Below are 15,147 nucleotides of genomic sequence, written 5' to 3' on the forward strand. Positions count from 1 at the left end.
TCGAGAATTCTATTTCTTGAATCAGAGTCCTTTTAGTTTAAAAGTTCAATCAAACTGGAGCCAGACGGCACTTGGCACCACCTTTGGAGTTTTTTAGCGCCGACTGAAGTAAGCACGTAACCAGCTCTGGCAGCTCTACGTTTCATTTGCCTCCCTCCCTTTCTTTCCTTCCCAGGCCCCTCTCCACACAGCAGGGACAGTGCGCTGGGCCGAGGTCTGAATGATAATCAGCATCAAACCGAACGGGGAAGAGCTGCACGTTTCTCCATCCCTGGTGCCCAGACCCTCGGACCTCAGCGCCCTGCACCAGACGAGGGCGGTGGGGGTTAGAGAGGTGTGAGTGAGCGGGGGGCCCCTGGAGGTCCCCCAGGCTACCGGGCCGAACCCTGCACGGGACCCCCGTGGCCCTCTCTTCCCCTTTCAGGTGCACTTAATATCTGCAGCAGCAGCAAATTTGTCTTGGAGGCAAGTCCTTAGCTGCCACTCACTGTAAGCAGGCCATATTAAATTTTTATATTTATTGACAATTCATTACCATAATTGACTGCGCCAGGGTTTCTGGAAGAAGGTAGACTACGGGCCTCCTAAGTGTAAGGAGAGCTCCCTCTGAGCTGGATTTGCAATTAAAAACGCGGGCGGATTGGAATTTATTTATTGTGTAAATATGATGAGTGGAATTTTTTAAAGTCCTGGCTGGAGAATTGTGCATGTCTCACCGGCTGTTTTTCGTGGATCTCTTCAAGCCCATATGAAGCTACTGAAGTTGTCAATTAACTGGGATTTGACCAAGTGCCCCAAGCATTAATAACCAGATAAAAGTAAAAGTAGTGGGATGGGATCACAAATGTAGATGTAAAAATAATACAAATAATGGTACAAAATGAAAATATTCAACATAAACATAAATATATTTTTGAAAGTTATACATATTTTAATATTAATATAAATATTTTTTAAAATACATACTATTTTATGTGAATACATTTGAACAGGGTGTAACGATTTTCTTTCAAAATGATGGTTGATTCGACTGAGCAACACTTGGCAAGCAGTTTGTAGTATTATTCTCTAATTCATTCTGACATTGTAAATATCAGTGAATGCTGAAAATACTGAGCACTGTATGAGTATGATTATGATGATTTAGATCCTTCTGAAGGCCTGGGACCTTCAGTGTGAGAGACAGAGACAGATACAGCACAAGAAGGAGTGGAGGGGGAGATGTAGGTCTGTGACATATTGGAAAGTCGCCCATGTAGTGTCATGTGTCGCAGCATTTCAGGACTGATCCCAAACAGTGCTTTGCTGCCATATCAACACTAGGGAGTAACAATGACACAAATGTCCTCAAACAAGACAACAGGTAGTGGGCAGTTCAGATGACAGTGGAGTAAATACATTTTTATGTGTATATATATATATATTGTTTTTTATAATTAAATCCTGAGGAATATATTGTGTACTCCATATAAAAAAATTATAATTATAAAAAAAAAATATTTTATTTTTTATTTTATATATATATATATATATATATATATACAGTATATTGTTAGCTTGTAGTGTAGTATATGTCTGTTAACTACTTTAGGAGTATCTCATATTTGCAGAAATGCAAATGCATGCATCTATTAATTTATTTCTACTAATAGCCACTACACTGAGAGACCGCCTGAACTTACATACCACTGAATTACAATATTCCTTTAATAACTGGCAGAGCGTTTGTTTTTTTATGCATAAACCCCAGACTGTGTTCATGTGTGAGCGTGTTGTGTGGCCGGCCTGTCAGTAGTCTGATCTGGAATAATAGGAAGTAATGAACTGTTTGAGTCTTTGCCTTCTCTCTCCCCAAAGGCTTTTTTCAGCACCAGCTGTTCATTAGGCAAAATATGCAAACAAGGTCCTCCACCCTGCCCCCAACCCTCCGTCAGACCTCGCTAATCAAACACAGAAACATGCTATGCAGAGCACTCGCAATACAGAAAAATCAAAGATAGCGAGCACAGTGAGCTCTCAAAGATCTCCAGATGTGGCACCTCACATACTTTCTCAGATTGTATTGCTCAGAAGTTGCTCTTTCGTGGCTCAGGAGGCTAGAAACCACTTTAAAACCAACCAAGCGAATCAGATTCTGACATTAGACTTTTAGTCTTTCAACTTTGTCTCAGGTATTTCTCCTAAAGTTTCTTGGGAGGGATAAAAGTAGATATAAATGAGACAACTCTTGATATAGAAAAAGTATAAAGCTATAAAATTAATATAGATAGCATGTAGTTTGATCTTGGGAGAATTTGATGAGAAATGCTTGAGTTCATATTGAGATTTTTTAATCGCAGACTTTGGTATCTTAAATCTGAGCACAATGTTGAGATTTGTTTGGGGATTTTACATGAGATTACCAAGGTGTTTTTCTCAGGAGAAACATCTGAGTGACAGGAGACTTTAGCAAATCTCAGTTTGTTCACGTTGTAGAATTGAGTCAACATCTAATTTCTAACCATTGTCTAATTTGTGTTTTTTCTTTTCTTATAGGTGACTTGATGAAAATCGTGTCAGGAGCTGGATTCAAACTCGCATTGTTTGCTGTAAAATTGACCAGAGCATGTGTATTAACCACAAGGCCATGGCTATGAAAAGTCTCTACTGTTCACAAGTCGCTGTGTTTGAGCTGTCACTACTGTTGGATATCACTTTGTTGAGCAGGAGTGGGAGGAGGGAAAACATAAAATTAAAAATTAAACTCATGCCTTACTGACAGGCGGACAGAAGCATATTTATTTATAAGCAGTTTAAACATCTTCTGGAAGTGTGTGTGCATGTGCTGGAGCCGGAGACAGAATTAAAGGTCCTCGTGTGCAGAAAACTTCAGCTGAGCCTGAGGCGTCCGTCCAGCGATGTTCCTCAGAGACAAATGAGGTAAATCATACATATCTTCTGCTGCTTTCCCTCCTCGTCCATCTCTCTCTGTGTCTCTCATCCCTTCTTCGCCGTGATGACTCGTGCATGCTTAACCAACCATTTTATTTATTCGTTCACCACGCACTTGATAAGAAGTGTACAATTGATTATTCTGGCCACATTAGTTTATACCTAAGCGTAATCTATTTTTAATGGAGTGGCTGAGGCAGTCGATAGCACTTTAAAGGATGTTGATCCACACTGGCAAAAAGGCCTGATGAGATCTACGGGGAGGAATGTAGGAGACTGGAGCAGACACTCACCTGTTGCCCTGTGACCAGGAGGATGGAGCCCTCTTTGGCGTGCATCACCTGCCGGAAAACGTGGTCCAGGATGAGGAGTTCACTCCAACAGTTCTGGAGAAGCTTCATTTGGTCGTCAACCTGAGGAGAGACCAACAAATGTGTAAGAATGTGTAGATATTTTTTAACAGTCAGCTAGAAGTAGTAATTTGGGTAAATTGCAACTTTTTCAAGTAGGTGAACATGTTCAAAACGGTGTTGTCGAAAGTACCGACTTCGATGCCAAGTCGGTACTGGAGTTTTAAAAATGTGATGCTTTGAGCGCTGTTGAGCAGATTCGTAAACACCTCTGATTGGCCACTGTGTTCACACGCTCAACAGATATGTCTGTGATGGGCTACAATGATCAATGCACGTTTGAAAGCACACAGAAGTGTTTGAATTTGAGGTCCGCTGATAGATCCCTACTTTCAAACACTCCCGTGTGTATCTATGTAAGCGCTCGGTGAAGAGTGTCATTGTTGACCATTTAGAGTACAACATGTTTTTGAAGCGTTGAGCATTGTAGCCAATCACAGACATATATGTTAAGCGTGTGAACACAATGGCCAAACAGAGGTGTTTATGAATCACATTTTTTAAATTTCATTACCGACTTGGTATCGTGCAAATTAAAGAACACAGACAAAGCCGGATCATTTCCATAATGACCAATGCAATCTACAAGAGCAGCGCAAATTAGCGCCTGGTGTAAGACTTTGGCTTTAATGGCGGTAAATAATGGCACAAATATCAGTAAATTGACTAGCGCAAACCTGTGTAAGTGCTCGGTGAAGAGCGTCATTGTTGACTTTTTTTTTTTTTTATGATTTATTTCTTAATTTTAAATGTTTTACAAACAATAAGTCACAAAAAAGGATGACATTGATAGAGTTACTTCATTGTTGACCATTTACAGTACAACATGTTTTTGAAGCTTTGATCATTGTAGCCAATCACAGACATATATGTTGAGCACATGAAAACAATGGCCAGTGAGAGGTGTTTACGAATCTGCTCAACAGTGCTCAAAACGACACATTTTTTAAAAATTTCAATACCAACATTAATCTCAAATGTTAAAGTCTCTCATTAAATATCCTCTTTTAATTGGAAATATGCATCATTATGGAATTAAAATGGGTTGCAAATGCCGTTTCATGTTGGTTTTAAGTCACAAAAGTTGTTGTTCAGTCAGAGGCTTCCTACATTTGTCATTTCAGTGTTATTTCAACCTTTGACACTCACGTCTCGCGTTTGTAGTTTGGACAGCCAGTATGAAATCAATATTGGTCTTTAGGTCGCAAGAGGTCATTCTCGTGTGAACTTCGCCAAATGTCACAGTTTTCCACCGCTGTTAATTAATCTGTTTGTGGAGTGATACGGCTTCATTTATGCCTCATGATTAAGTAGCGTGTTCAGCGTAGCACAGTTAGGAGCACGTACGTTGACATGCTCTTGGATGGGAGTTGAACGGCTCCAACAACGCATTCATTGTCACCCTCCTTGATTCTCATGGCTCCCTCGGTCAATCATTAAACGGAGATGCAGGAGGTGAAAAGAGCTCTTTGAGTCTGGTGTCGGCAAGAATGAGGAAAAGCACTGAAAATGAGTCCCCGTCTGACTATTCTTCAAACTGCTATGTTTTTGTGCAGACAGTCGAAGAGCTACATATGAAACTGTTTTGATTCTCAATTCACCCATGTGAAATGTTTACACAAGGGTCATGAAAAGAATACAGAAATGTAATGAAATTTAATGATTATGAAGTCCCGTGAGGACAGTGAGTCGGCTAAGGACGTGAAAATAATACTTGCGGTTTCTCAAGGCAGAGATAATGTGAATGAAATGCCTCTACTGCCTTGGGAGACTCCGTCGATATCTGTTTCGGATTGTTTTGACTGCTTGTGATTCTTGTTTGTGCTGCTCTCATAGTCATAACAAATGCTACAAAATCAATTTAAAGAATGTATTTCCAAATCCGGCAAAGCAAAAGCATTCTTGTTTGGTATCACTGCACTTATATTAACTGATTTACTGTACAATCAATACTGTATGACCTAATTCTCCAGGTTCAAATACTAGGACTGATTTTTAAGCCCAAGTAGCAAATATATGCATTTGGCATTGTTAACACATCTCATGTATCTGCTAGCAAGGCATGCAAGTCAAACATGCCTGTTCTACAAAGAAACCTGTCATAGGATCTTTTTTTTTGACAGGCATTCTCATCAAAGGCCTTGTCCTCTACATGAGCCTGTTATGCCCAGCGCATTTGGGTCATCAAACAGGGACGAGGCTGCCACGAGTCAAAGCAGGGGAAGACACAGCAGACCGGGGCCGCTGCCAGACACACGTCAGATGGGCAGAGAAGGCATCTCTGACCTTTTAAAGTGCGTCTGACACCGCTGTTTCCATGTCAGCTCGCTTCCCTTTGCACTGTCACAGCTGTGTGTAACGGCTCTGATGTGCACTTACAACAGGCAAGCTATGTCCTTTAACAGTGGAGGTAGTGACTTTGTATATAATGGCTATCAAATGTTAAAATTTTTCTGTGTAAATCATTCGTGAAAACATTTCTACTATTTTTAATTGCTATTTTTTTTAAATCTAATGTTGAATTTAATTAAATTGAGAGATTTTTACTAGCAATTAAATTTTTTTACTATTCTTAAAACAAATCTTGAACGCAACAATTTAAGAGAGAATGTTTTTACATACAATTTATATGGAAAGTAGAGCCTTTATTGTTACAATATACAAAACCTACCAAATACGTATGAATGTTTGCGTTCATTGCGCCGCATTAATGAAACATGAGCAGAATGAATTTATTTCTAAATTGTTTGTAAAACAACTTTTTTATTTTTTAGTTATTAACACGATTTTCTAAATTAATTTGACAATTTGCGGAAAAATGTTTTTACGAACAGTTTACACAGAAAATAATGGCACCTAAGTTGTTACAATATACAATTGCTATCAAATATGTACGAAAGTTTGCATTAATAGACCTCATTTTGTGTAAAATGTTTGTAAAACTACTTTTAAGTAATATTGAAACTATTTCTGAATTGAATGCGCGAACAATACGTATCAAATACGTACGACATATTAGCTTTATTATTCGTTAAACAATGCATTTTGTTTTTATTTTTCAAACAGCTTACACAAAAATACATTCTACTCAAGTTTAATGAATGAGGCCTACTGTGTTTTAAAATCATAATATGTATAGCACCAAATACACCAGCAACACAGAACGAAATATGCTGTACTTCAATGTTTCACACTGTCGTACAGCTTTTGTGATTAGTATTTTTATTTCACCATGGATCATGGGAATAAACTCAATACTCATGGCAAACTCACAGATTGTAAATTCAGCTGTATAATCATTACATGCTAAAAATAAGATTGCAGTCTGGTGATAATGTTTATCTAGATGAGCAGGTCGTGTAAGGTGCTGGAAAAATATCTGGAGGTCAGCCAAATAAAAACACACTTATTGATTTCACTCTAGAGGCATTAAATTAGGAATCTCAGACAGCTTTTGTTTGACTGACTAAGAAGCCATAAACACAAATCTGTTGACCTACACTGAAATCTCACAATTCACAAATTCTTTTTACATAGTTCAAATACAAAAGGCGTGCTCATCTAAAACAGCTAAAACTCAGATTTTTTGATGTGATGCACTTCCAATGTTTCAAAATCAGAGCTTTTACATTCTCTCTTATGATAAAAAATGCATATCCTCCAAGAAACCAATTTAATTCCTTTACGGTCATTCAGGCATAGCTAGATCAATGTAGCGATCAATTGCTGAAACCCCCGTACTGCTCCTAAAGAAGACCCTTAGACCCTCAACGGCATGTTGAACGGCATTATGGAAATTTCCAAATGAATGTACCGTGACTATGTGCAAAGAACTACAGCCTATTTTTCCCCTCATTTTTAATGTAAATGATGTGCAAATATGTCTTGTTGCATATCCAAAAGTAATATTTATTCATCATTGCCTGAAAGGGTTGACCGTTGATAATAGAATAGAGTCCAAATTGCCAAATATGAGCTTCTTTTTTTTATCCCACATGGTTTTGGTAGAGTGCCACAAGCATTGTTAAGGCACGAGTAACGAGCTTACGCAGCTGGAACTGCTTTTAATAAGTATTTTTTTGTTGTTTTTGAAGTGCCCTAATGAACAGATTAATAGAATCTCCTTGAGTGCCCATTAATGAACAGAACGAGACGAATGATTTATTTACAACTAAAGGCAGGCTGCAAGTATGCGGTCCACAATCACATTTGCATAAATACGAGAATGGGAGAAAAAAAAAGAGATGAGGAGGTAAAAAGAAAATAAATCCCATCTGAAATCTTTTGACCTCTTGGATGTGGATCAGTATGGCTAGTCGGGAAACTACAGGTGAGGTTTGAAGTGCACTTCAATGGTGCCGTCAGGCAGTGAGCTTTGAGTCACCTTCTGTGGACATCTGTTCATACGCTGGTACGCACACTTCCTTTCTGTCAGGCCGGCAAATATTATTTGATGTTGGATGTTTCCCGTCTGTTGGTGAATTTTTACAGCATTTTATACAGTTAATGTAGTTTATATAAGAAAACAAGAAACAACGTAGATCATTATTTTCTGAAAAGTTTTTTTAAGATGTTACTAAAGGTCCTAGCCAAAAGAGCCATTTTTTCATGAGTATACTGTTTATGATTTGGCTCAGTGAAATTTCGCGAAATCCAGTCATTCTAACAGGAATCCATGTAATCGGCAGATTTCGCTCATTTTCAAATTGGTCACATGAATGCACCGCGTTGACCAACAGAAAGCTGCTTGGTTTGAAAGTGACTTCTGTGTGAGCTGTACTTCATATATCTCTGTGCTATTGACAATATATGCTTTTTGAAATTTCATGAGCGCACCTTAAGAAATCTATTGCAGGGGTGTCCAATCCTGCTCCTGGAGGGCCACTGTCCTGAAAAGTTTAGCTCCGACCCCAAACACATCAAGGTCTTACTAGGTATACTAGAAACTTCCAGGCAGGTGTGTTGAGCGGAGTTGGAGCTCTGCAGGACAGTGGCCCACCAGGACCAAGTTTGGACAAAGTTGCCTAAGTTTAATTCCAACAGATTCCCTAATCTCTTTATCAACACTAACAGTATTTGGAAACCTATAAATTTACAGTTACTCTCAGGGGAGATAATATAAGTGTCCCCGAATCCCCAGAGGAAGTGCTAACAATTTATGCTGAGGTGTCACATTCTGGCTTCCTCTTTAGCCGTCCCATGGGAGCTGATCTGACGTGCTTTGGATGCTCGAGACTGAAGGGCCTGGTTTATTTGGCTTCACTTTTCCCTGATCTTGTGGAAATCTCCAGGCTTGTTTGTCATGGCAGGGCCTCTGTTTGCTCTCTTGCTCTCTTGCTGCCAGGGGGTCTGATAAGCATGCTGGGACTTTGAGCAGGTGGCCACCAGCCGCTGCGGCCGCATTGCTTCATACCCGTGCTCCTTTGGGGGAGCTGCCTGGCATCTTGCTCTCTCTCCGGACTTATTTTAGAGTCCAACGTTGCTTCATATGGGATAGAGCTCAGTGAAAGAGCATTGCAGGAGTTTTGTAACTTCACTTATGTGATCTAAAATCGAGACAAATGACTGACCAGTAACTGATGTATCCATAGGCCCTGTTTACACCTGGAATTAAGATGCGTTTTGGGTGATCAGATCACAAGTAGATGAGGGAGACATAGACGTTTACACCTGGTGTTTTAATCAGTCTTTTTTGTCCACTTTTAACCACTTCTGTCCCGATTTCTTTGGGTGCAGCAGGGTCTATTGGTGGGTACATGTACGGGTTTTTTCAGATCTTTCAAGCTAATGGACGAAATAAACTCACGCAATTTACATATGAACGCGATCAGAGATGACAGAAAAACATACGGAGAGCAGCAGCTTTAGTTTCTGCTCTGACAGACGCAAGATGACGCTGAACATGGCGAGTGTGTGTTAGAAATCAGGAATGGTGAGAGAACATTGTGCTTGGTACATTTTTCATCTTCAAACTAAACTTGGGTCTCCAGCCGACAAAGTTTAAATCCCATCTGGCTGGTGCACGTGTCACATTGTTTATGCATTAGTTCAGTAGGCAGAGAGTAGACGTTTTTTTGTGGTTGTTCAAACGCATTCGACCACTGAGTGTCTACACCACGAAAGCAATTTGGTTGAATGCGTTTTCAACTACCTCTGGAAGTGGTCGAAAGTGGACAAGCTCAATACGTTTTAGACCACATTTACATCTGTATTTAGCGTCGTCCACTTGAGATCCAAATCGACCAAAACGCATCTTAATACCAGGTGTAAGCAGGGCCTATGATACAGTTTACCTAAAAAATGAACCCTCACCCTGTATAACTGACTATCTTCTGATGAACACAAAATAAGATGTTTTGAAAAGAAGCTCTTTTCCATAAAATGAAAGCATATCGCCAACAAGGGACATAAAGAAAGGACGTAAAATTGCCTTAATAGTCCTAAAAATTCCTAGTTTCTCATAAGTTGAGATTTTCAGTGAATGAAAATTTATATTCAATGTGTTCCTCACAAGAAAAGCTATAGGATGACTTCAGAAGACCACTTTTTTGGCCCTGGCCAAACAATGCTTTCATTATGGAAATAGTATTCTTCAAAATGTATTATTTTGTGTTCAACAGAAGAAAGAAAATCGTACAGGCTTGGAATGACATGAGGATGATATGTAAATACGAAATAGCCAATTTAAGTTGTTATTTTGTGTTTTTAAACCCGTTAATTTATAGCTGTGACATTATTAAAATGTGCTCAAAATGTTTAGATGTGTTGCGTGTGGTGTGTTGCAGCCATCTAAGAAAGCATAGATGAAGAAACCGACTCTCAGCAATGCAAACTATCCATGCTGTAATCTTGAACCAGTGATGTTGTGTCCATGGGACGCATAGATTATGTAGGCTTTCACCGTATGTCTGACAGCAATGTAAATTGAGATGACATAAAATATCTTTGGGAAAACATTTGCATTCCTTGTAGTAGCTATATTTGAGAAGACCTCGTGGTATTCTTACTCTGAGTGTCTCTGTGAGGGGGGATAAACAGATGCCCATAATTCATGTGTTAGTGTGCAGGTGAGCAGGTTTGGGACTCGTCCAAGGCTAGCAAGCGGACACCGAGCAACTCAAAGGAGTGACTGGCTGATGATGGGGTTGGAGGAGGGGTGTTTGATCGATCGCGACGAGGAATAGAGATTGATCAGTTCCCACGGTGACCGCATTAACACTCTCCCGAGTGTGACTCCTGACCTGTGAAACACCCAGAGTTTGATCAGAGCCCCTCATCACGTTGACCCACAATAAAAACCACACACGTCGGCATTCAGCAGGGTTTAGTGGGACATCAAACATCACAAGACATCACGGAGATGAATGAGACATTAAATGCTTCTTCTAATTAGTGCTCAACTGATATCGGCTTTGCAGTGGCCGATATATATATATATATATATATATATATATATATATATACACAGGTGTATAGGTATAAATGGCTCTACTATTGCTGGGATTTAAAAAAATAAGGGGAAAAAGAAAGAAATCCACACCTGCTGTGCTGTGTTTAGCTGCCAGCAGTCACATTCTACCTCAAGGACAATTGGTGTGTATCTTTTCAGAATGAAACTGAAACAGGCTCTTGCAGTCTGGTCTTCATCAATATAAAGCAATACTGCTACATACTTGGCTAGAAAAATTTAGTAATTAATAAAAAACTGCAAAGTGCATATATATATATTTTTTACTGTACTTTCCTGCAGGGTTTTCTGTTACCTTTAGATGCTATGATTAAAGACTAATTAATTTAATAAATTCATTAGCAGTAAAGTGGCAGCCATTCATTAATGAAGTGATATTCAATACAACTCTACAACCTTTTTTTGGTCTGCATTCTTTGCAAAACTCTAATAAGTCTCTTGAGCAACAGCACAATCCAGAGAGAATGAAAGGATGAAATTAGGTTATGAGAACGAAAGAAAACAAAAAAAAACTTTTCCAAACCTTAGGCCATTTATCAGTACACTTTAAGTCCATCTGGGCAGTTGTTTCAAATAATTCACAGAGTGAATTTAAAGAAAAACAAGTTTCTTCCAATGGATCCGAGGGCTTAAAGCTGAGAAGCTATCAACTAATTATCAAAAAAACACAGCAGCCCTGATCAATTATTCAGCTGAACATTAGACTCCTAATATACATGCAGTCATGGGAGGGAGGAAAGGCTCTCTGAAGTACCACACACTACGCTACTTTACCCCAACCCCCCCTTCCACGACTCAGTGAGAAAATAATGCTCTCCAAATCCGCAATGAGTTGTGCACGCCACGTCGAGCCGGAATCGATCGAGTTTCTCAATCTGCACGCTGCGCGCACACACATATTCACACATGGTGTCTCGCGTTTAGAATGATCGCCGTATTTTTATTTGATTTTATTTCCCCCGTGCTGTATTTTCCCCTCAATTCTGCGATTTATGGGGGTCTTTATTGGCGACGGCTGTCAATATTTATGGCTTTTGTGTGACACGCTGACAGACAACAGGAAATGACTCTTGATTGGCTCTGTTGGGAAATGGGTCCAGGTAGGCCGGGGCTCCTGTATTATTTAGCTGAGAGATGCAGTCGCCTACCAGAGTGGCTTTATGCGTCTGTCTGTTTTTGTCCGTAAGAGAACTGACGCATCGCCATTAGTATCCCCGTCTCTGCCCCACATCTTCTGCTCTTATTGAGGCAGAAAACAAGAGTTGATCTCTCAATGTAAATTGAAATTCAGGCATTTCATTCATTTTATGCCCTATTTAGAGTAGCTTTCCAAAAATAGTTCTGTAGTATAATAGTAGATTAAGTCATAAGTGGTATTGTTCAAATGTTTTTATTTTATATATATTTTATATATTATGGATCCCCAAAAGGGACATGGTGAAGGAAAAAAATATGAGATTATAAAAATTATTTGTCAATGTGAGAAACTTTGTATTTGCTCGCAAAGCACACAAAAGTTTTGCAAGTGAACAAAAAGTTTCTCGGGGGAATGGAAAAATTTTGCAAGTGAACGCAAAACATCAAACGTATCTTTTTCCATTACCATGTCTCCTTAATATATCTATATATTTATGTATATTTGCTCTATCTATCTATCTATCTATCTATATACACACACACACACACACACATACACACATATATATATACATATATATATATATATATATATATATATATATATATATATACATATATACATATATATATATATATATATATCATTCAGTCATGACAAGATTTTTTAGCATGGTAATAGGTATGACAATGTTAATGTATTTGACATAGTGACATACAGGTAGTGCTGCTGCACAAATAGCATATATCAATAACCCATATCAGATCTATACAGGTGGAGCTGGGGAAGGTGGAGTGTTTTAGAGGAATTCTGAAGCGCACTGCAAACTGCTATAGTGAATGTAACCAGCCATTTAAATGTGTCAGCACCAAGCTCATTGGCTGCAAAAGTGACATGGACCAATCAGCTTGTGCCAAATAGTTAATGCTGTAATTATCATCAGCTGCGTTAAGGACCCATCAGTCTGCACCATCTAGAGTTTCATGACTGAAATATATATATATACACAGCCATTCAAAAGTTTGGGACCAGTAAGATTTTTTGTTTTTAAAAGAAGTCCCGAAGTCCTGATCCTAAACTTTTGAATGACAGTGTCTACAGTATATATAGTATATAAACAGTGTGTTTATAAATATTTTTGGTATAATTTATATATATTTTTTTACTTATTCTTACAGCATTATAGTAATATATATTGAATTTTGTTTCAAATTTGTTTTCATTTTATATCAGTATATATATATATATATATATATATATATATATATATATATATATATATATATATATATATATATATATATATATATTTATGTATATATATATACACACCCATTTTAAACAAAATTCTGTATATACTACTATGATGCTGATTAGCAATATATATTGAATATTTTATGTATTTTATATTACAGTATTATATATACATATGTTGTATACATATTTACACACACATACAGTGTATATATATATATATAAATTCAATATATATATATATATATATATATATATATATATATATATATATATATATATATATATATATATATATATATAGCCTTTTTTCTGATCATAGAATTGTTATAATTTGATTTTGAGCCAAAGACTTTGTAATTTGTGACACATTGGTAATAAGATTAGGAAAAAGTGAATTGGATAACACCAGATTGGTCTCGTGCCAAAATGTCTCTCACTTGCAGCTGCAGACCACCCTCCTTTCTTGAGCCTTGCAAACAGGTATAGAAAGAACTCAAATGCCTGCTCACACAATCTGAGAGAAGCATTACTGTCTTAACTATTACGTCCCAATAGTGCGATTTGCCATTTTTGGCACTGCAGCATTGTAATGCAATGCTCGGATTTAAACGGCTCTCAACACGTCAGTTACTTGAGTGTCCGCCTGGTGCAAATTTGAAAATTTTTCCCCTCCTGTCGTTCAGAAATCATGAAACCTTCCTTTCATCTTCATCAGGGGGTCAGGATAAAGCAAGAATGTAATTACGAAAACTATTCTGAAAGTTATGCTCATTGATGTAATGTGTTTGGAAACGTTTAAAACTGCCGGCCAATGCCAACGTCTCAGACTGAACCTACACTGTGAGGCAGAAATAAAAGATATAAGGCGGTTTAATGAACAGGTGGCTTTGTCTTTCTCTTGACGCCTTGGTGAACATTTCTTCGCAACTGCGTATAACGTTCTCCAGCTGAATTGCCCATGCCGTTCATCAGGAGCAAATCCATTCACGCAGTACAGTTAAATATAAGTGTAAGCCTAGCCCACATGCTCCCTGTCTTTCTGACCGCAGTCCTTATCTATTGTCTTTGGGACCTTTCAGCGTGTCTGGAATAGACAGCTGTAAATAAGAAGCAAAAATAGATGTCGTAGACAACTGCTGACAGAGTAAGGCTGAGAGCGACACTAGAAACCTCATGCCTGCGCTGATTACTACAAGTTAATTAAACACTGAAGGACAGGACAACAGCAGATCTGGGTAAATTAAACAAATGCTCTTTTGTAGTGTGCACGTAAAAGTTTAAACGTAAAAGTTTAAACGTTCAGTTGACGCTTGCATTTTATGGATTCGTTTCAAACCCATTACGTAAAACAGGTGCAAAATTACAGCTGCTGTGCAAATGTAATTTACAAGAATGAGGTGTACATGGTTGAAGAGAATAATTATAGAGGGGAAAAGACCTTAGTGACATTTGGGCAGCTTCACTTCATGGACTTTAGTTGAATGTGTCAGAGTTACATTCACATACTTTTAAACCTATGAGAAATGGCGATATGCAAAAAAAAAAAAAAAAAAAAAAATTATATATATATATATATATATATATATATATATATATATATATATTATATATATTATATTTTATTTAATTGTATTATATTACTATATATTAATTGTATTATACACACCCACACACACAATGTATTTTTAATTTCATCATTAAATATTTAACATAAAATATATTTATAAATAATGAAAAAAAAAATTATATATATATATATATATATATATATATATATATATATATATATATATATATATAGTACTATAGTATATAGTATAGTATCATATAATAAAATATAAAATATAAAATATCATTTATATAGCAATATTAATAATATTATTACTTTAAATATTTGACATTTGATATCATAAAATTATATATATAAAGATGGTGGTTTTATG

General features: G+C 37.5%; 1 protein-coding gene across 3 annotated transcripts in view; it reads right to left on the reverse strand.

The window, feature by feature from the left end:
- The window catches only part of nr5a2 (nuclear receptor subfamily 5, group A, member 2), a 59,058-nt gene that overhangs the window by 21,074 nt on the left and 22,837 nt on the right, over positions 1-15,147 (reverse strand). For all 3 annotated transcript variants that reach the window (XM_067396231.1, XM_067396229.1, XM_067396230.1), the window contains one exon: positions 3,225-3,344. In XM_067396231.1, the coding sequence (XP_067252332.1) occupies positions 3,225-3,344 (120 nt within the window). The remainder of the gene's footprint in view (positions 1-3,224; positions 3,345-15,147) is intronic.

This window comes from Chanodichthys erythropterus, chromosome 10 (genome assembly GCF_024489055.1).
Source record: "Chanodichthys erythropterus isolate Z2021 chromosome 10, ASM2448905v1, whole genome shotgun sequence".
NCBI classification, from domain to species: domain Eukaryota; kingdom Metazoa; phylum Chordata; class Actinopteri; order Cypriniformes; family Xenocyprididae; genus Chanodichthys; species Chanodichthys erythropterus.